Source organism: Atractosteus spatula, chromosome 2, assembly GCF_055471065.1.
Source record: "Atractosteus spatula isolate fAtrSpa1 chromosome 2, fAtrSpa1.hap1, whole genome shotgun sequence".
NCBI classification, from domain to species: domain Eukaryota; kingdom Metazoa; phylum Chordata; class Actinopteri; order Semionotiformes; family Lepisosteidae; genus Atractosteus; species Atractosteus spatula.
Genome location: NC_142707.1, coordinates 61,530,745 through 61,553,927, shown reverse-complemented (window position 1 = coordinate 61,553,927; position 23,183 = coordinate 61,530,745). Strand labels below are relative to the sequence as shown.

The 23,183-nt window shown below is 38.3% G+C and overlaps 2 protein-coding genes across 3 annotated transcripts in view; one reads left to right on the top strand and one right to left on the bottom strand.

The window, feature by feature from the left end:
* Window positions 1-551: 551 nt before the first annotated feature.
* Window positions 552-14,926, bottom strand: eif2b4 (eukaryotic translation initiation factor 2B, subunit 4 delta). The gene is made up of 13 exons (XM_088905562.1): window positions 14,335-14,926; window positions 12,631-12,671; window positions 12,126-12,285; window positions 10,378-10,572; window positions 9,850-9,932; window positions 7,035-7,126; window positions 6,700-6,814; window positions 5,433-5,509; window positions 4,029-4,131; window positions 3,094-3,221; window positions 2,478-2,655; window positions 1,588-1,768; window positions 552-1,108 (listed from the first exon to the last, which is right to left on the bottom strand). The coding sequence occupies exons 1-13, from the start codon at window positions 14,393-14,395 to the stop codon at window positions 909-911; spliced, it is 1,614 nt and encodes a 537-aa protein (XP_088761688.1). The 5' UTR covers window positions 14,396-14,926; the 3' UTR covers window positions 552-908.
* Window positions 14,927-20,139: 5,213 nt separating this feature from the next.
* The window catches only part of snx17 (sorting nexin 17), a 50,828-nt gene continuing 47,784 nt past the window's right edge, over window positions 20,140-23,183 (top strand). The window contains exon 1 of one of the 2 annotated variants that reach the window (XM_088936181.1): window positions 20,140-21,005. In XM_088936181.1, coding sequence (XP_088792307.1) covers window positions 20,946-21,005 — 60 coding nt within the window. In that variant the 5' untranslated portion in view covers window positions 20,140-20,945. The remainder of the gene's footprint in view (window positions 21,006-23,183) is intronic. The other variant, XM_088936189.1, reaches the window with a different exon arrangement.

The window sequence follows — 23,183 nt, the reverse complement described above, 5'->3', positions numbered from 1 at the left end:
AAAATGGGATAAATTGTACAACAGGAACAAAATACCCCAAAACAAAAAAAACGATAAAGCTCAATGAAGACTAATGTCTTTTAAACAATTGCAACACAGTAAAAAGCAAGTCACTGTGGATAGTAGCTCTTGGACTAACCAACCAATCACAGCACACCAAGCAACACAGCAGCCTTCATCAGACAGAATCACCACAGTATAACAGTCCATCTGGATTTTTTTAATGTACTCTCAGGTTTTAGTGCTATATTTGTTCCAACTTGCTATTCCAATGCTTGCAATGGAAATCTGATTGTTATTCTCACACCTGAACTCATTTTACCATTGTTACTTTTGACTGATTTAATAGGGAGTATCAATAGGTGGAAACCTTTTTCCCAGAAGACCTATCAAAATAGTGTGAAATGTATTGGAACGCTCCTCCTTTAGGATCCAAAATTTATTTATAAATGTATAAATTAACTGGGGCTTACTCTGTAGAATAAGTGACATCTGATCTTCAAAATCGATTTCTGCCGGCCTATAATAATTTTCATATGAAGTATGAAGTCTTGAGCATAAGGACAGTGCTTTAATTAGAAGTTCAATTGCAGTTAAGTACAAATAAATGCAATACACCCGCATCCTGCATGGCTGCATTCTTTTTCTATTAATTCATCATTTTAAATATTTAACATAGTGATGTAACTGCTAGAAATAAAATGCTTTGATATAAATATCATGCATTCTTTTAAAATTTCACTAAAGGGAAAAAATATGTTTTTCCTTATCATTAAGCATGGATTCAACTTACTCACTTTTCCCAAGTAATATACATACTTGCTTTGGTCATGATACAAACCAAATTTTAAAAAATTCACACATTGAGATAGAGCAGCTGTAACACCTTCAGTGCTCCAAGTGCTCCTTTACTGATCTACATTCTTCACACGCAGTACCACAGGTACAGAAGTGCAGGGGATCATGCCCAAGTCTGTGATCACTAAATCCACAAAGTCTGGTGGCGTGACGTCGTAGACCAAGTTCAGAAGGCGGAGTGAGCTTATTTCCTGCCATTTCTCCAGCTGCGTACTTCCTTTCCGCGTCACAATCAGGTCATCTGGATCGTCTGGAATAGAAGGAATAACTGGTATCAAAACCAAACTCCATCTTACTAATTGCTTAACTGAGGACTCAAATTTAGCTGATGTTAGAACATTCTTTGAGAAGCCTGAATTCTGTCTGACAAAAACTTTTCCAAATTAGTCATGACCTGCTCAAAGTATGACATGATGTGGATGCCCAGTGCAGTCAAAAGATATTACAATGTTTTCATCACATTCTCAAACTTTGATTTTACTCATTTCTAAATTTCTGGCATGTCTAACTCAAATATGCATTTTAATTAAATATACTGGTAAGAAGTTAATCATTTCCAGATTAGACAGTACTTCACACCAATGTAACAAACCTTGTAAAACAGGTTGATTTGACTTGGGATATGTTGCATTCTAAAAACTGACAATGTAACTAATGTATATTCTTGCAGGATCATTTTTATAGGGACCAAAAGAATAAAACTAGAAAAAAAAGAACAAGTTAAAGTACCAAGTTCATTGGATACAAATGAGTCTGTTTGCACTCTTTCACAGAACTTGTAGGTCTCGCAGCACACCAACACAGGCACATTGTATGCTTTGGCAACCAAAGCTATTTGAGATGTTCCCACCCGTGACATCACATAACCATTGGCCAAGAGTGCATGGGCACCAACAAACACCTTAGACACCTAAAAAAAAGAATAGACAGAAATTAGTCAATTGGGTAGTGTCAATTTGTCGAATCTCCAAAAGTTCAAATATTTTAATTGCAATATCTGCTGCAGCAGAATTGCACGGTAACATAATCCAAACAAATGATTTTAATTATTTAGAAAACTTAAATTATGACAGCTCCAGTTCCTTCCAACAGTCCAAAGACATATTGGTAAGTTAACTGGCTTCTGGAAAAAACTGGCCCCTGGTGTGAGTGTGAGTGTGTCTGGGTATGCCCTGTAATGGACTGGCATCCGGTCCAGGTATATATGCCGTCTTACGCCCCTTGCTTGCTGGGATAGACTCCCGTCCTCCCCTGCATCCCTATACTGGAAAAAGCAGTTAAAAAAACAGATGGATGAATCTTGACCTTCTTGATAGAATCCTCAGTTACTGAAGTCTGGAAGTACATTTCTCAACATCCACCATTATAAATGCCCACGCTGTTGAAATGACATGACACACCTGAGCTTTAAAAAGAGCATTTATCAGTACAGGTATTTCTGAGTGAATTACTTGCACAATAAATCCACAACTGGTCTGTTTCCCATGGCAGCACTATAACTAGGGAATAAGAAAGCGGTTAGTGTCATTGTAACCTCTTTCTGAGACTGTGACTCATAAACACAATACAGCAAGCCTGGCATCGTGCCATGCCAAAGACAGAGACTGACGCTGGCTCACCTCGTGCAGTATGTAGGAGATGGCAGTGATGAGGACATAGGTGCAGCAGATGCCCTTCCTCACCAGCCTCCGCAGGGCCTCCCTGCCCTCCAGCCTGGGCCGGCTGTCCACAACAATCACGCGGAACTTCCTGCCCCTCTCGTAGGCATCACACAGGATGTAGTTCACAAGAGAGGAGCTGCGACAAAAACAGATCTGAGGTCAAGACCATCCAGCTGTTGGGTTTAGTGTTCTAGCAGGCTTTTGCTGAATACTAAAACCGGCAAGACAGCTAGTTGATGAGAATCGTGACAGCGCGTCAATGCCTTTAAAATGACTATTTGAATTACAGTTGTTTACATTACTATCTTCAGGTAAAAATATTTTAAAGTCAAATCAGTCTCTCTCGAAATCAGGTTTAGCTGGTTTTAAAAGGGTAACGAACACGCGATAAATACGATTCAAAGGTCTCAAATTACTGAACCAGCATTCATAGTCTTCACAAACCTATCTATATACAACATTCCAGCTTCAGAAGTATCTAAAGTTTGCTTAATAAAATAGACATTTGTCTCTTAGTTTTGTGGGTATCTTTAAAACACTTTTTCTCTATCATTTATTTTCTTAATTTTCTTACCACCCATAGACTAAGATCACATCTCCGTCACTGATTTTCTCAAAGGCAGATTTGGAGATGGCTTTCGCTGCCAAATGAATCTTCTCCTCAATATACCTATCAATACAGCTCAGCAGTTTAGACTTAGCCTAGAAAAGAAAGAATGGATCAGTTCACACTTTGTCAATGTACAGAGTAAACAGTAAAAAAAGTTTACTATAAAAAAAATTTATACTCCACATAGAAGGTGCTCTGACATTTTATTGAACAGGTGCGGCAGGTAAATTCATTATATCCTAATGAATTAGAATTTGTCATCAACATCGGATCTATTCAGACAATTACGTGAGTAGCTTGTGTTGCCAGGGTTGGAAACAATACAAGCTGTACATCAGCAACACATGCTTTACACCAGATTGCAGATTCTTGTCTTCTCATACAGCATTGTCCATCAGGGCCCTGTTCACTGGGTTCCGATTCCCACTTGCCCCACATTGTACCAGCTCATTTGACAAGTGCTCAAAATCGAGTAGGGCTTCCACCGCACAAGTTTCATATTCTCATTGTGCACGAAAGCTGGAATTTTCTCACATTAGGAATGTGCAATAATTGAGGTCACAGGACATGCCATTAATCTGCCATCAATCACTACTAGAGGGAGTTCTGTAGTGTAAAGACACTCCTGCTCAGACCTTTAAACTTCCTTTTTGTTTGGTCTCTTCTATACAACAATGTCTGTACCATCATCGGGACGTGAGCAAATGAATAATGGGAACAACAATAGTGGAGTTCTGCGTTTCAGAAAACTACATTAATGATAAATCCACATCAAGTTGCTACTTAGATTTCACAAAAATATGGGAAAGAAATGTCATTTTGGTTGCAATTAATTTAAGATCATCAGAAAACCAAAGAGTTCTTCCTGATATAATTGAATGGCATACATCTGATCTCACCTCTTCTTCTTTGCACTGGCTTGAAATGTTGGAAATTTCTTTTTTTAGATACTTGATTGCATTTCCCATGCTGGCAGAGAGAGGTCGACACTGATTGAGAAAACTGCAAAAGCAGAGAGAAGTTGGTTACAGGTAGAATGAATCTATCTGTGGAGGTTGACTCTATGCCAGAATGTAGAACTAAAATTGTGGCAAATGCAGATGATGGAAGGAAATATGGCTTGAAATAAGTTTCTAGCTACTTTATCCAGTACAGGGTCACAGAGGAGTGTAATCCAGCAAGCAACAGGCTCAAGGCCAGATAAACAGAAAATAAATAGCTGATTTTATCACATGTTGTTTTTCCATTATGGAATTAACCTCTACGTTTGAAGATCATACAAGGACCGAGCCCTCCCTCTCAAAAACCAACTTATCCTTAAGTAAATAATTCTGAAACACAATCAAATTACAGATATTAAATACAGTCTAATATATATATATATTTCAGGTAGATGTTGGCCATTGTAAAGAATTAGTATACTTTGTTTTTATGTTTTATAATTGTTTATAAAATTAGGAAGCAATGTTTTGTATAACAAATGCTAGAAAGGTAAGGTTGAAAATTACTTTTAAAAAACCATTTAATCCCTTACACAAATCCCTTTAAACTGTAAAGTATTATTTTATTAAAATTAAAGTTTAGGGACAATAATGTGAAATATTCATCCATTACAGTAGTCTGTGTAGTGTACGTATGGTTAATATATATTAACATGACCTTTTTTACATCTTTTTTAATATTTACATCTTGCTAATTTTATAGAAAAATACCTTACATATGTAACTTGCAACTGTAGTAGAAGTTAACAGATCACTTTTAAGAAGTCCCCCAGCACTCAGTCAGTCCCAAAATAATGCTGAACAGAAACTATCTAGTTTCATGGACTGTACAAAATCTCAGACACGCTGAATCTATATTGTAATTTAGACTTGCTGCTTTTTGATTTTAGTATCCTTTTTGATTTTAGTACCAGAGTTACAAGCAAAATGCCTAAATAAACCACTAAGGGCTCAAGGTAAACTTCTTATTTAAACATAACCATCCAATGCATCTGGGCTTTATACCATTTTCGGTTTTATAATTATTAGAAAGGAGAAGCACAGACATAATGTATATTAGACAGTTTCAGAAAATGTGTTCAATTTAACACGTACTGAATCTTCCTTCTTTTATACTAATATAATAAGGGCATATTAAGACACTGTGTGTTTAGTTAGGCATCTCTCAATTTGACTAAAGAAATTTCAGGATAGCTGTACTTTTCACTCACAATTATACAGTTAAAAATAGCCTGAATTCTGAAATTTTAATTACAGGAAAACATTACTTCTGGTCAAAAGCACAGGAGGTTAGTATGGTACCTGATATACGGCTTCAGTTTGTTGACAAGGTCTCTGGATAACTCCTCATTTGGGGGGGTCGTATAGTCATGGATAACCTGTACAAATTAATTGGCAAAGCTTTTTCTGATGCACACAAATTAAACACACATTCAATACTGCAAAACTGTAAAGTCAATTGGGTTACTTTTAATTAGTCAGAGAGGTTTAAATCCTTTTGTATTTCAATCCGATTTCAACAGCATATATGATTAACAAAATCTGAATCTTCAAATGCTTCCAGCAAATGTAATGCAAGATTACCTCTAATGGAGTAGACCTGTCATTACAACTCTGGATGACAGTGTGCTGCCAAAAGTGAAGTTTGTGTGCTTCACTTGTGGACCACACCACTCAAGAGGGTGCTAGTGACTCTGTAAATTGGTGTATCCAGGATGTTTTTGTTTTACTCTGGTGAAACTTTGTAGCTAACTAAACATGTAGACAGCATGCGTCTTTTAAATTAGAGTTCAATGAGCTAAGTTTTCCTTTTGATTTGCTTCTTAAATTTGAAGCCTGAATAGAACACCGGGACCCTTTGCTTTATTTAGCAGTATTACCACATTCTAACCTGTTCTCATTGGATTTCAAGAGATAAGTTAGGTTTGGCCTTGTCAATACTGGTTTGGAAGACCTCCAGATAAAGACAGGTTGCTGTTATAAGTGATGCTGGTAAGCCAATAGGCAGCACTTTTCCCTCTGAACTGAAATTTCCAAAGTACCCTAATATGGTGATCTGAGATACTGTGTTGTGGGAAGCATCATTCTTTGGATAAGTCCTTTAACCTACGTACTTACTATCTGTGGTCATTAAAGAGCCCATGGTGCTGTTCCTAAGAATAGTCGTGTTATTCTTAGAATAGACACAACAGACTGTGTTATCCTGGCTAAATTCCACTCTGAGATTGCACAACTGAGCACTCTTAAAAATAAACCCTCAATTCTATTAGCGGAGAAGTGAGAAATTGCTATAATTGATCTGCTGTGCAGTGGATACTATTATTATTATTCATCTACCCATTGGTAGATGAAGTAGGTAAAGTGTTATATAAATGTGAGAAATAGCTAATAATAGTTATTACTTAATGTGATAAGTTACCCATAACCATGACTGAGTCAGGATAGGAGAACACAGAGGGTAGGCAGGTGAATACAGATTCAATTACCCATTTATTGTGAGCAATTAACAATAAGGACTGATCAAGTGCTAGAAAGTAGCAGTCTCTGCCTCTATTCAAGTGTGAAGTACCTGCTTGAAGCTGTGTAACAAGGCTATACAGCGGGAGTTGGACCCTGCAATGATGCCATGAGAATACTGCAGCCCTAGGCGCACAATAGAGGGGTGGATCACTGTGGAGGGAATGCTGCAAGTAAAAACATGACAGAAAATCAAACATCAAAACTGAGAGGTCAAGTGACTGCAAAAAGGCACATAATGCAAGTAAAAAAAATGAGTCATCCTAAAAATGTTCACTTTGTCAGAGATAAAATACTAAGAACCACATATTATAAAATATTATTTTTTTTGTACAGAAGTGAAGTCCTACAATTTTTTAAACACCTTTGAAAAAATAAGAAGCCTACCTTATCTGCTGGGTCAGTGGGGCTTTTCGACTGTACTGATGCAGATGGGAGAAGAGACTGACTTTGTGGCCGTACTCGGATCTCAGTGGAATCTAGAATAAAGAGCAGCAGCTGAATATTAAATCGCCCAGTGTTGACACCAAGGCCTGAGGAACCCTGAGGTGGAGGTTTTTCTGCACTCAAGAAAACCACACAAATCAGACCTTCATCTTGCCATAAGTCTGCAGGAATCACATAACATATACACCCACTCCTTCTTTTATGAATGATCGCTTTACAAAGTTTCATTCAATGTCACAGACGTCTCGGTATTTGAATTGATATTTTCTGAGACTTTTTTACTTTCACAAATACCGATCCGATACACCAGGCAACAGGAGGAGGAAGAAAAACCCACAACACATACTGCCCAGTGTCACTGTGCTCAGGAGATCGATTATCCATCACTTATCAGTAATACTGCGCTATACTGAATTCCTTTTGCCAACAAAGCTACAAAACGCAATGCACATATAGCTACAAAGGAAACTGAACAGCGAAATACAACTATTATTTGATATTATTTGTAGAAATGAAAAAGGAGAATGTTTGACAGATATCTCCCCGGCAGTATATCTTGTACCATCGACTGCACGAACATTTCTTAATGCAGAGAAAATAAAACAAGTTGCTATAAAGAGCATGTTTTCTTACATAGATAAGTCGTACAGGTTACTATACCATAGGTATTTACAGATTTACATTTTCCATTAAATATTTATATTCAGATATAGCATACGTTATTTGTTTTCTCATTTTACACAAAAAATCCCCTATGTGGGCCAAACCCCTAGGGTCAACAACGCAGTCTGAATATTTAGCTTTAAATTTTCTTTTTTTACTTAAAACTTCTGTTATTCAAGAACATGCCCCATTCATAAAACAAGGAAGTGCTTGTATCATGTATACTCATGATCTAAAGAACAAAAAAAAATGCTGCACATAGCATGAGCAGTTCAGATGATCAGATAAAGATTTGGATACGTCCTGGACCGAAACTTCAGCCTGGAAAACCCAAGGGCTATGATGTGCTAGGCTCCCTGCTGCAAACAAAAAAAAAAAACTCAAGCAGAGTTCTGAAAGGTTATTATTCAGCCCACCAAATAAAACAATGAAAATGTCAAAGAAAACAATTTAAGCTAGATCGGCTTAATTTCCCCATCACTCATGAAGCAGCACAATCAGTGTTATCTATTAAATCTGCTGAGAAACAAAACCAAAAAAGACACTTGGACTAACTAATGGCTACTGAAAGCAAAGCCACTCAAACAGACACGGTCCGATCTCAGACCCAGACCTTGACTCCAGACACTCTCTTACTGCTGCCTCCTCGCAAAGTCTGAAAGAGATGGGGAGCACAGTGCAGCCAGTGAAAAAGAATAATACCTTACACTTATATAGTGCTTTTCTGGACACTCAAAGCGCTTTACAGGTAGTGTGGACTCCCCTCCACCACCGCCAATGTGCAGCATCCACCTGGATGTTGCAACGTCAGCCACAGTGGACACAGTACACTGACCCCACATCAGCCATCAGTGGGGAGGAGAAGTGAGTGTTGAAGCCAGTTCAGAGATGGGGATTATTAGGAGGCTACGACTGATAAAGGCCGGGGGGAAATATGGCCAGGACACCGGGGTAACACCCCTACTCTTTTCGAGAAACACCCTGGGATTTTTAATGACCACAGAGAGTCGGGACCACGGTTTACATCTCATCAGATTACTAAATTACTATACTGGGGCATTACGACCCACACAGGGTGAGCGCCCACTACCCACAAATAGCTCTTCCAGCAGCAACCTTAGTTTTTCCCAGGAGGTCTCCCATCCAGGTACTGACCAGGCTCACACCCACTTAGCCTCAGCCGGTTGCCAGTTGTGAGTTGCAGGGTGATATGGTTAGGTCAAAACACCCTCACTTGCAGAACTCAGTACCTAAATAAATTTATAGGGAAGTATACAAAACTAGATTTCCCAACGCGACTTCCTAAACTACATAAAAAATACTGAATGAAAAGCATGGGAAATGATACAGCACAAGAACTGTTGACAAAGCAGTATTATGCTTTTCAAGGGTAAAAGCAAAATTCAAACAGCATGAGGCTCTATTAACTATTGATTTTTAAAAGATCTAGCTCATACTATTATTGTTTACCCTTTACCTAGTTTTTCAAACGAGCTCTACAACGTTGTACAGAAAGTTTAAGACTTTTTGCAAATCTTCATCACCCAAAGTTCATTAGGCAAGGTCGGTGTAACCTGGAGAAGCCTTATACCAGGTTTGTAAGTGAAGTGAACAAGGCATTCACACTCTACACTACATGATAATGGAACATACTATACTGATTTTTTTCCAGGAGTAATATTTCTTGTTGCGTTTAAGCCAAAAGTGCCTGGAATTCCTGCATTCCTCAGGAGCACATCAGCTGAACCTTCAATACAAATACATCATCTATCATTTCTTAATTACTTCTATTTCATCCTGTTAAAATATCTTATTATGCCAACATTTACAGTCCATGTAGCATAATGTAGCTTGGGTATGTAGCAAACCCAGTCTAATCTGAAATTGGCTTGATGCTCCCATCCACTAGAAGATGAAACTAGGATGCAATTATTTGAGTAACTGGAGATTTTTCATTTGTTTCTTTAACCCAGGACTTAGGTAAGCCCTTGACGCTGAACTCAGATACTATCACGCTGCATAACAGCAGTCTTCCTGATGCCTCACGCGCCCAGCTGAAAACAGACATTGCAGTATTTTGCCACTTTTTCACCTGTTGCCTTTCCAATTTCTTGGCCAGCTTCTTCAGCACTGCAGGATCATCCACTTGAATGTGCTCTGGAAGCCTCTTCACAACTGCAGTGAAGGAGAGGGAAAACCGAAGTTTGCAGTAGGACTTCCAAACTCTAATCAAAAGACTGTTGTTAACATTCATCCTATGCCAAACCAATTCATCCCACAGCCCCAACTGTACAGTAATACCACAGAGACAACGTTTCTATAATCTTCTTTACCTCAACAAGAAATGGATTCATTTTTAAGAGATCACTCCATTTATGGAAGGTATGCGAGTCAGACATACTATTATGTAAAGAAACAGCTACTTTTAGTACTTAATATGTAACTACATAAGACACATGTGGGTAAACAGACAATTACACATTAGTATATACGCCCTGATATGTTTTCATTAAAAAAAAAACAATTTGATACATGATCAGCACACACTCGCTTTTCACAAGAACACTGTGTTTACACTCCTAAACAGAGCAGCAAATCTAGGCTTTTAACAGAGCTGTACCTGGCTGTGGTTCACTGGGAAGAGCCTTAGGCTTGGCAGTAGAAGGGGGCTGACCGGGGTCTTTTTTGCCTGTTTTGGCAGCTCTGTCCGCTTCCTGCCGGGCTCTTCTCTCTGCGCGCAGCTCTGCTTTGCTCTTGGCTGGGGCGGACTTCTCTACTCCTGCTGGGGCCTCAGACACCGAGCCTAACTGGGGGGCTTAAAAACAAAGCAATATCCACCACTGGTTCAAAAAGCAAACACTGGTCAGGGGTTCACAGCTGTGTCGTCAAACAATGGGCTACTTTCACAAAAGCCATTCCAATGTATTTGACAAAAAAGTAAGAATAAAAAACAATATCACAGCCTAAACAGAGGAAACGCACAGAATTTTAATTGGATTGTTTAGTCATGAAGTAAGAAGTAGAAACAGAACATGATATTTTATTCTGGATTTGGTTGACATTCCAATAGTTAAGTAAACTTGGTTCATTTTAAATACATTTTTTTTAAAATGTTGATGCTAGACAAACACACAGTGCCTGATCTACCCACCCACACTCTTGTACGTGTTGGGGAATTGGTCCTCACACTGAATGCTTTCTCATTCAATAACTTTTTTTATCAGCAGGAAGGGACCCAGCTATGCAAATATTGCCGTCGGCTGGGTAAAAGAACGCGTCTTCGCTTGCCTACACTGGCTTTGTCCCTGACCTCTACAGGCGATACATCGATGACTGCGTCGGTGCCGCCACATGCTCCAGTGACCAGCTAGAGCACTTCCTGCATCAATTCACCAACTTCCACCCATCCCTCAAATATAAAAAACACTGTGAAAACAGTATTTTGACCCTGAGCCGTGTAACCAGTGAGTACCGCCACGCAAGGGTGTCCCACTACCCTTTTTATTACAGTGCCCCTCAAATACTCGCGCACTTGAAGTCCACACGTGCACTACGTCACAGAAGTGCGGACTTGGAGGAAGTGCTGAGAGCTCCGTACGAGAATTGGGACACGACATAAGTGCTTCTGAATGTCTTTTCCAGCTTCTCCAGGGTTTACTAATCATCTTACTTTGGAATTACATGCAAATGTGATGAATTCGTTAGCCAGAATCTAGATCATTGATATCAATTAGCAATAAGTGTTGACCTTGTACACATCCCAGTGGTTCTCCACAAAATACATCACCCCAGTCAGAACATTTCCTCTTATGTTTCCCCTCAGTTTCCTGTTCATGAACTAATTCTTAATCCAAGTATATTTATTACCTTGAATCCTTATCATCTACAATCTGAGAATTAATCTTATGACGGACTTTAAAAACCTAAATAGACATATTGTATGCTCTGTCTGTATTCATTGCTGCTGTTGCACATTTAAAGATCTCTAATCTATGCTGACTGTCCAGGTGATCCTTTAGCATAGCCCTAATATTCCATGTAATAGAAGTAAGACTTATTGGTCTATAATTACTAGGTTCAATTTTATCACTGTTTTTACATGTAGGCACTACATTAGCAACTTTTCATTCCGGGGGTATTACCCCAGATTTGAGAGAAGGCAGGAAGAGGTTTGTTAATGGCCTATAAATTACATTAATTGTTATGTAACAAATAAGGTTCTGGTGGTACAGGAGCACTGCAATAATTAAAATGGCAGCAATTCAAAGTCCTCTTTTAGACTGAAAAGTTCTGAATCCCTGCATGTCCCTAACAGGATGGTGGAAACCCTACTCTTCTGTCAGTGTTAAGTACACTCACAGCCCCTACCTTTCTGTGTCTGGGTCTGCTGTCCAATGGCAGGAACAACTGCTTTCTTTTCTTTCTCATTGTCTGCAGAACCTTTGTCCTCCTTCTTGTTTTTCTTCTGCTGCTTCTTCTCTTTTCGCAGCCGTTGCTTCTCCTCCTTGGACAGCTCCTTGCCCTCAGCCTGAGAGTAGCAGGTGAAACCGATTGTAAAAGAGCAGACATTCAGTACTGTCATGAACGGAGCTTGCCAGGCTGGACTGCTGCTGCTGATTCACTGAAATATCTCAGGAAAAAGCCCTTAGAATGGTGAGCTAACAAGAATACACAATACGAACTGGTAACCCTTCTCCATTCCACAACTGTTATTGAAACTGTTTCATAGAAATCTTATCATTCTGTTGAACTTCATTTATATCATTTCTGCAGCAGTTGTTGCAAACCAAATACCAGCCACATGCTGCAATGAAATGGCTATTATTTTCAGAAAATCAAAAGGTATGGAAAATTATGTCACTAACATACTTACTTTGCAGATTAATAAATCTTTTTTCTTTGCGTCACTTTCATCTGTAAAAAAAAAAAAGAAGAAAATTAATAACAGCAGCACTTTTAACACAAGATCTTTATATCAACTGTAGATGTGTATTCACAATGCTTTAAGGTGGTAGAATAGAAGGATTGTGAATAGACAGCATCACCTTAGTATTCATTATGCGTCACTTGTCCCATCCACAAAAAATACGGTTCATAGCACAGCTGCTATAGAGGGTTAATTGAGAAAGAGGCTGTACTCCTGCCCCCCATGGCAAGAAAACAACGGGAGTCTCTCCAGGAGCTTAACCAGTAAAGACACTTGCATGTCGAGCCCTATGATCTTATTGTCATAATTTGAGCCTGGGTTGTGTCACCTGCCCAATGGTTCTCAATGGTAGTTCTGAAGGCAAACTTTTGGTGCAGATTCTAATTCCAGCTGAGCTCTACATCACTTAATTTGTGACTTAATTGATCTACTTGATTGTTAGGAATTTTATTTAACTTGCTTCTTCAGTAAGTCCTGAATGACAAACTATTTCTAACAGCTACAGCATAGAGAACCTTATGCAGATTCTACTCAAAATAACCACATAAAAGCTGCCTATACAGCTCTTATAGTTCACCAATTGATGATGAACAGACACAAGTAGGAATGACACTCTATCAGACAATCTGTGTATTTTTTTTCCCCAACCTTGAAGAGGCACATTAACAAAAACACCCCAGTAGAAAACTGAACTCAATTAGCCTGTGATTTAGAACTTGCCTGAAGACAAAATTAGACACCAGAGTGCTTTTCCAGGATCAGGATTGTAAAACACTGCACTAACACAAGCTGCTGCTTGTGAATGGAATTTCACAAGCAGCAGCATCTCCACCTGGGAAACCCCAGTCACAGTGGGCTACTGCCGACTGTGAAAATACACCATTACTCCAAACCTCACTCCTCTTTGTTTCGATAAAAAACCCCATAACTTCCTCTTCATACAGCCTTCAGAGATATCACTTACACCTAAACTTTCTTTTTATAGGCAATAAAATAGGGAGTATTTTATAGGCACACAGCCACTAATAAAAATGCTCTGATACAAGACAAAGGGTCCATACTTGAATACTTAGGAAATATCAAGACAGTTGAAATAGTGGTGGTTTTTACTCAAATATTGCTAAACGGGAGGGTCAAGCAAGACAAATCAGGGCACCTCAAGATATCTCAGATGCCTTGAATACAGAAACTTTCAAGTCTTCTGAACGCTAATTTAATTACCTCACTTTTTTGGTAGGGGATTCTCTTTATACATGTACCTAAATTCCTGCCAGACATGGAAATTTCTGTATCTGATGCAATGCACATGAAACGTGACACACGCTTCGGCTCCTGCATGTATTTTACTATAAACGTACAACTGAATTAACGAAAATGTTGCACTCCACTAATAGTAGCAACACTGCAGCAGCAGATCTATATCCGCAGATCTTAATGTAAGAAAATTCTGTACATGACAAAACGTACAGTTAACAGTGTGGTGTAACAACAGTGCAGACCTGACCATCCATATATCGGCATACACACAGGCCAATCTTCTTTCTCCCTAGCTAAAAACCAACTCCATCTGGATCAAAACAAAGCTATTGTTACAGGCTGAGAAACCGGCTCACTGTTCTTATTGCGATCGAACGATTTCCAGGACCTTACCTTGCAACGCTGGGGTACTATCATTCCGTTGCACCTGGCCTCTCTCTCCTAAATCAGCCATGTTCAGCAGCTAGAATGGTACAATTTGACACTCGATCCCATCATTCCGTTCTCCTCCCATGATTCAGTGCATTTGAACAACACAGGAAGTCCGTTGGAGGACCCGAGTGACGTCAGAGGTATTCCAATTAAGGATTGTAGCAGTGAGCTAACTCGCCAACCGAATTAAATTTATTTCTGATGAAAAAGTACTAATGTAACTAACCTATTACTAACAACAAACATTTTGTAATCTACATTTTATAAAAAAGGAAAAATCGGCTTAAACGCTTTTACATTTTCTCTCCATCCATCACGGACTAATTCTAAATGTAGTCTTCGCTTTTGTTTTCCCGTAACGGTACTGTCAATTTTTGCCCTCCCAGAAGTTATGCAAATTAAAATTTAGATGGGATCAAAATAACATTTATAGGACAAGCAAGTGACTGCAATGGTAAATTATTTTTAATTTCTCCCCCCCGCGTTTCTGACAATCATTATCACATCAGACCCTGATTGCAGACACGGAAATCTCTCATCAAGACATTCGTCCTCTATCAAAAAAAAACTAATTAAAATATCTATAGTACCCTCTACGGTAAAATTCAGTAATGGTTAATTTTCTTGACATTACGAGATTAAAACCATGTGTGGCGCTGTGCAATAGAACCGAAAGCCGGAGTATGTTTCTTGCCCACCCTCAAACGCATCGCATTACACCGTTAGATATTTTACGGATGTTTTGTACTTTAGTATTTTAAATTATACTCACATCAGAATTACAATGCATTGCTCTAATGCCCTACTATAAAGTGCGCGCATACATATAATAATAATAATAATAATAGTAATAATAATTGCTTACACTTATATAGCGCTTTTCTGGACACTCCACTCAAAGCGCTTTACAGGTAATGGGGACTCCCCTCCACCACCACCAATGTGCAGCATCTACCTGTATCATCAATGATATGCATGTATCATTTTCGTACTTGAATGTAAAAAATGCAAAAGGATTATTGAACACCAAGAACTCAAAGTACTGTTACCAAAAATCATACTGTACTTTTTAAATCCTTCTCATAAACATAATTACCTTTTTGCAGTCAAACGTATTTATTACGTACAGTACATATGTACAGTATTGTACTGTATATCAAAAATAGTTGGTTTTAAAAGCGTGCTAAAATGTTCGCGAAAAAACATTCATTGTTACAATAATTGGAAATTAGAGCTGCATTATGAGTGTAATCGCTGTTTCTTAAACTAATGTTTTTTTACACTTTTTTTTACACTAGTCGGTGTCTTTTGCTTAATTTTCTTTAACTGATATAGAAATTCTAATATTTTATGATATTTTCATTGGTTACAATTCAGACAATATGCTGGTATAGTGGTTAGCTCTGATGCTTCACAGCTCCTGGGCCCTAGGTTTGCTTTTAGCCCAGGGTGCCTTCTGTGTGGAGTCTGCATGTTCTCACCTTTTCCACATTGGTTTTTCTTTGAGCGTTCCGCTTTCTTTCTACCTCTCAATGACATGCTCGTCAGGATAACTGTCATCTTTAATTTGTCCCTGCATGTGTGTGAGAACTGCAATGGACTGTTGTCCCATCCAGGGCGTAGTCCACCTTGCAGTATGCTTCTGGGCATAAGCTATGGTTGCCAGAATTCATACTAGGCTTCCTAAGATTGGATGATGGTCACACATTTTCTGCACAGCAGTATAATGTGGAAACACTGGATGTCTCAGTTCTTGTATTCAAACGAACTGTTTGAAATCAATTTATTGGCCATATGCAATTTCTTGTAATAGGAATTTGTTGCATACCCCAGCTTGCTGTCCATGAGACACACAGACAGGGAGAGAAGCTTGGGGTCAGTGCACAGGGTCAGCCATTTATACGGCACCCCTGGAGCAGCTGAGGGTAAGGGCCTTGCTCAGGGGCCCTACGGAGTAGGATTCCTCTGTCGGACGATCCTTAGCCACAGAGCCACCACATGGCTCCGTAGGCCCCATTAGACGACAACCCACAGATAACAACAAAAGGCTTTATGATCAGCATTAATCTATTCATAAATGTTTCATGAAACATGAAGAATAAAATATCAATGCACATTGCTGTGCTTTACAAACTACTAATGCTAACTTCTAATCTCACAGAGGTAATATTGTGTCTTACCACTGTCACTATGAAGGTTAAGAAAGATCAACTGTATATAACACAGTAGTCATACTGGAAGGTCAATTGGCTTCAGGGAAAATTTGTCCAGGAGTGAGTGTGTGCGTGATTGTGACTATGTATTTCTTGTGACAGACTGGTATCAGATTTAGGGTGTCTTACGCCCAATGCTTGCCAGGATAGGCTCTGGCACCCCTTACCCTGTACTGGATAGAGTGGTTAAAGGTGGATCGATGTTGGACATTACATGGATGTCCATAATGTAACAACTACATGTAAGCAAGACACCCATTCACTGTGTATTCTCATAATCCTTTGCTAACCAAATATGTGTAAAATATTGACAACAGAGAACTGTGTGCCAGGAGAACACTGAAGAACAGTGCTCACCTCATAGCCAATGTACCTATAAAACAGATGACTGTACTGGAAAGGGTGTGCGTAGGTCATAGATCTTTGTGAAACAGTTTCTATGGGTAACAACACCACCTTGTGGTCCCATATATACAAAACTGTAAGAACTTACAAATATTGCCTTAATAAGTAGCTCAAACATACCACTTCCGTTTGGTTTGGGTTGTGGCTGTGTCAGTTTTTCTGTTCACACAAGCAAATGACTCAAGATCTATAAATATTCAAGATGTATTACCAACTCATCAGTAATAATCTTTCTCTTAAAGCGGGTATGCTCAGCTGCATTCCAAAACGCTAAGACTCACAATCGCAAGCCATTTAAAAGTGTGATTTGATGGCATTTCACTTTGTTGAATCCTTATTTTGAAAGTCTCTCAATGTGTGCAGTTCTTACTTCAAATTTTAAAATATATCAAGGTAGCAGTAACTTCTTAATATTGCTGGCACAGCCTCCGATAAACTTTCAGTGGATTCAGAAGCACTGAAAAAGGGTAATGCACAAAAACATGTTTTCATTGACAAAAGCTACATAGTTTATTTAGTTATTTTTGTAAAGTATGCTTCCCGCCTTGCAAAAGAATCATGACCATAGGCGTCTAATGCAGCAGAGCTAAAGAAATGCATCAAGTATGAAATGTTAAATATTCTGTTGCATGTAATGGTTTTTAAGCAAATTTTGACACTGTACTGAAAGGTTGGCAAGGTGACTACAACCTTAAAGTGAAGCTTGAAAGATGCCATATTATATCTAATCTCTTTTGAGAAACAGTTAATCTACAATGTGTTACTCCCAACTATTAAAGCTCATGTTTTCCTGTCTGCATCTGTGTTTATTTTTCCTGTGCGGTTTTACCTATGTGACTGACCAAGTGAAATGTGCGTATAAATAACATGAAGTAAGAGAAATACAATATATTGTGTTTTAAGCATAAAGTCTTTGTACAGTATTCATAACATGATGTTCTAAAAAAGCAAGTCTGTTTTTCCAGATAAATGTTTTTTTAAAATAAATGTAAACAAAATAAAGTTTTCTAGTTTGTTGTTTCAGTTGATTTGAGACATTTTAAGTGGAGAGTTTTATGATAGTAATTTAGAAGCCTTGTCATTAATTATTGATAGATCACTATTTTTAGTACCAATATGAATTTTGATATGTACTGTTATTGCTCTAGTAATACTTTTGTCACCCTGTAAAATCTCAGTGCTAAACAATGGTCTTTATCTGTGGGCTGTGGGCTGTGTCTGCACAATAACTTACAGCTATGCCCTGCACAATTCCTGTGGGTTTTGTGTAGTTTTCCTGCATAATGTACAGGCATTCTGAACGTGCACAGCAGGCTTTTTAAAACAGATGCACGATAGAAAATTAAATACTGCAGCATTCCTGCGTGCACATTTGTAATCACTCAGATTACTGGTAAGAATCCTGCAGGGACAGAACCCAGAGAAATGAATCCTACAAGATTTCTGTCAGAAATTAAACTGATGTTCATTTATTACGTATTTTATTTAATAGGCCCAAATCTTGGGCACTTTAGGGTATTAGTTGAGTGTGGTTGTATAGGGATGTCCTGTGACAGCAAAACAGCCTGGCTGTTTTGATTTTGGAAGGGATGTCTTTAGCAGCCCATTGTCTGACTAGGCAAGCTTGCCAATTCAACAAAGGAACTAGAGCAGAACCAGTTTTATCATCCCCCGAAAACTGAAAATTATACTCAAAACTCTTCGTCTTTTGTCGGTCATGTTTTATTAGCTTTTCTTTTTATCAGAGTAAAAAGTTATTCAGTTTATGATGACGGCATGAGAGAGGACTTTAGACACACCATCAAAATGAAAAACAGATAAACAGCTTGAAAATTAAACATGTTTAACATACAGTTCATTTACTTTCATGCTTTAACAGCCAATCATGTTTTGCTTTTCAGGTACCGTATTCGTAAACGTATGTTAACATTTATAAATATGGCGAAGGTAAGTTTCGTAGAAACCAAATGATGAAACAGAATGCAATGGAAGACATGAAGACAGCACAGTTCACACCTCTGCTTCAGAAGGAGTTGGAAGTAGACGGATGTCAATACTCATTCCGAAATATAATTGCAAAAATAAATAAAAAATATTCAGTTTTAATCAAACGTTTATATCATATTCTTTGATCCCTCTTCATTTATTGTTTTCATATATGTCAATGTTTTGAAATAGCTCTGAGAAACGATTCTTTTAAGATGTGTCTCTTAACGCAAAATTAAGCCGTTGTAAAATCCCACAGAAATCCGTTAAAAGGATATTTACTGAAATCTTTCAAAATCCTTTAGAGGTCCTACAAGTTACTGATCAAACCTACAGTGTAGAAATCCTGTAAAAGTGAAGGTTTTATCCTTTATGAATCCTGTAAAAATCATAAACAAAAATACATATAAAACCTGAAAAAATCCTGTACATTTATCAACTTGCACTAAAGGGATAAAGGAACGCATTATTGTCCACTCCTGCAGGAATACTACAGGAAAATAAAACGCCTTTGTACAGGACATTTCTCTAAGAAATATAGACCTTCTCGTTCTGCCGGTTAATGTACTGGACATGCAATCCATTATACAAACTTCCACGTTATTAAAAGATGCTCATTTCGCGGGCCTTTGTTCACATTACCAGAAAACAATTGAATAAAGGCTACATTTACATAAAACACATTCTGTCAGATTAGTTTTAAAAAATGATTGATCAGTATATATTGATCAGGGCTGATCTCCGAAGAGATCACTCTTCTGTGCCCAAAACACACAAAGATATACACGGCAAATTTCACGGTAGTACGTAAACCTTGTCCAGAAGATGTAACTGGGCATCTGATTCAAGTTCTTTGAATATGCATTCACCTAGCTGCTTTTGTATGCAACCGCTGCAGCTATTCAGCGCCTGTGGAGTCTGCAAACGCTTGATCACCTGACCTTTCAGGTTCCGCGAGAACGTACCATGAACCTAAATGGGGAAAACCTGTTTTATGAATTGTGTTTGAAGTGTGAAAGAGAAGAAATAATTGCATATATCACGAAACATTTAAGTGTTTTTCTTTATTCACTATAACTGTTGTATTTATATATTTCAATTAACGAGTTATGCGGATTTAGTTATTTCATAAAATAATTTATATTCCCCCTTTTCCACCAGGATAGTTTAGTCCCGGGGCTCTGTGTTGCAATGTACTTCTGACAGATGCGAATTTCCACTTTTTAAAAGCAAAGATTTGGAGCGTGATAGCAGAAGGAGAATATTTATTAACTCCGTGTTTTTTATGTTTTCTTTTTGTTGCTTGATCCCGCGATGGTGTTATTTCGGAAGAGCGGTTACTCTAAACAGCTACTCCGATGAGGGGAAAAAAATACATGCGTACGTACCATTAACAGTTGAAAGGGGGAATCTGTAAAAAAAAATATACACGCTTTTATGGGTTTAAAGAATGCAAAAAGCAAATAGTATAGTTATCTGAACGGGTTTTACGAAATACACTGTGAAACGCATCTGGAGGTCAATCAAGAGAAACATTTCACCCAGAGACGGAGTTTACAGCACAGTACTTATAAACACCTCTCAGGACGGTGGAATTACCTATAATCGCAACATGGCTGCTGCAGGGATGTTAGGGAAAGTTTAGCTCCTGACTTGAGTTAAGTTTGATTTTAATTTCTTGAGGCGAAAACGTTGAGTAAGCGGGGGGCTGACCTCTTCAGTATTTCGTTTGGACAGACTGCCGTGATACAGTCCACGCCGCCCGAGGAGGAAAAAAAAAAGAGAAAAGCGATCGTTCACCCTGTACATTGTTTTTTTTTAAGAGTGCTTTTATTGTAGGGTACAGTACATTCTGACTGGAAGATTTTATGTTTCCCTTTCCCGACCCTTTCTTAAGTGTATTCTAACATTCCCTGCTATTTGTGGAACAAAGATCATTTCCTGGGTTTTGCTCAGAAAGCCCGTACAATGCATTTCTCCATTCCCGAGACGGAGGTTCGTGCCGGTGACAATGGATCTACCTATGTGGTGAGTACACGCATGGGGTAGCCCTGCCTAGCGACCCTGCAGGGGCTTGGGCTGGGGCTTGGGCTCTTACAGCTGGGGGGAAGGTTACCAACATTGTCATCGCTAGTGAAATATTCTCGAAGAACTGTCGTCCTCCCTCGGACCAGTGTCGTGATTAGGTTGAGCGATTCTGTTAACGACCATCGCTGAATTGCCCAGACTAGGGTAACTCAGCTCAGTTTAGAAATCCCCCAGCTCCCTGGGCTGCAGTTCTTTGCCGTCTTGAAAATGTTACTTATTGTTTACGTTGCCTTACTTGAAGCTTGTAGTCTGTAGCCTTCTTAGTTTATTTCCCCACAGTGTTCAGAGTTCTGTCTTCCTTTTTTTTCTCCCGTAGACAAAGAGGATGCTTTCTGGAGTTGAGTAGCTTTTATTGTGTTTCATTAGAAATACAGTGGTCAGAATAGAGGGGTGAATGACATACAATGTCAAGTTAATAAATTCCAAGTTCAAGAGGGAATCGGCCTTTCTCTAAACAGACAGCTCAGTGTTTGTATGAAGAAGTGCTCTAGATTGATTTGTTTTTGGCTTAATGAGGGGGATGGAATTTTGTGCCTGTTTTTTTTTTCTTGCATTCCTCTTGAAGTTGAAGTCCAGTTTTCTCTCTTGGGCATAAAATACTTTACATTACGGCTTAGAGATGTACTTAGCTGTGATAAATTTTGTTTCGCTGCATTACGCAGTTGTTTGCTCTATGAAACGTGCTGTAATATTATATATGTGTAAGTGTCATTTACTTTCTACGTGAAATGAACAAACGTTTATGTTGCAGTTTGTCATTGCTTTAGGCTAACGCTGCTGTGACGCAGTAGCTTTTTGTAAATCGTGCACTCGTAACACATTTCTAGACGATTTAGCCTGAATGCGCAGAAAGTATCTTAAGGTGACGGGACAACAAAATCTGATATTTTTTTGTTGCAACGTAAGTCTAGAAAATGAAGCTTCATAATATTTTTTTTATAATGCATTGATTGCAGTGCCTCTGACATGATTGAATGTAGGCTAATAAACTATACACATCCCAATTAGTTTATTACTAATTAACCTATATTTTAGTTAACAATCGATTTTAAAATAACTAAAACCTATCGCACACTGTGAATCACTTCTGCCAGTTGAATGTCCCACATGGGGTTTGTTAAAATATTGAAGTATCGTCAATGAAGTGACATCCCTGATGTATTTCTCAAAGTGAGCACAGCAATGAAATTGATCACAAGTAACAGAACAACGTGAACTTGATGCCCATCTCCACATAAGATATTAAGTCCTCACTGTACTCAAGAATGTATACCAGCAGGATATATAGCAACTGCCCTTACTGCTGTCTGGTTTTACCAGTATCTTATTCAGTAGCGGTTGGATATGTATTGCATTTAGCACTTTGAGGCATGAAAATAGTTTATGTGAACGTTTCTTTCAAATAACTAGTGAGGTTTCCATTCCTGTTAAACATGTTTTATTTACTTTTAGAACATATATCTGTGATGATGTTTTGGGAAATCGCAGATGAAGAACGTTAAAAGCAGTTCGTAACATGGAGTGGGACAGTGGTCAACAGCAACAGCGATTGTGTTTGACCTAGGGGATACATGCTACTGTTGGCATGCATGCTAAATCTTGTCTTAAAAGGTGTAGCAATTTTTTTCCAATCTAATTCTTCAATATATATTAACATTCAGAACAATTTTCACGTTTTTAAGGATGTTCCTGAAATATAAAGCACCTTACTGACCCGATAACCTGCTAAACAAGTGTTACATTAATGTGAAAATTCCTCCTTAAAGTTGAAATAGTTTTGAAAGAGCCAATTATGTAGTTATCCACTTAGCATCAAAAGTGATCATGTACTTTATTATAATTTCATTCCTCTTGCTCTTTATAGGCAAATCACCGATTACAGTGATACCATTTGAAGTGATACAGTACCAGTTTGTGCTCTATTTCTTAGCGATTACCAAATCGGTATCACAGTGAGAGTCAAATGAGCTAAGCTGATAAAATAAATGTAATCTCAATCAGATTGATAAAAGTTATAGTATTGTGTATTAAAAGCTGACATTGTGAAATTTAATTCATCTTAAGCAATATATAACCTTTTTATATGTTTATATTTTTGTAATAAATTGTGTGCAGTCA

What these genes read in the sequence shown, in the direction of transcription:
- eif2b4 (XM_088905562.1), bottom strand. Translation starts at nt 14,395, where the DNA reads ATGGCTGATTTAGGAGAGAGAGGCCAGGTGCAACGGAATGATAGTACC. An exon ending in TGTTACACAGCTTCAAGCAG is followed by an intron (nt 5,510 to 6,699) that starts GTACTTCACACT and finishes TAATTTGTACAG; the next exon opens with GTTATCCATGACTATACGAC. An exon ending in TCTCCTACATACTGCACGAG is followed by an intron (nt 1,769 to 2,477) that starts GTGAGCCAGCGT and finishes TCTTTTTTTTAG; the next exon opens with GTGTCTAAGGTGTTTGTTGG.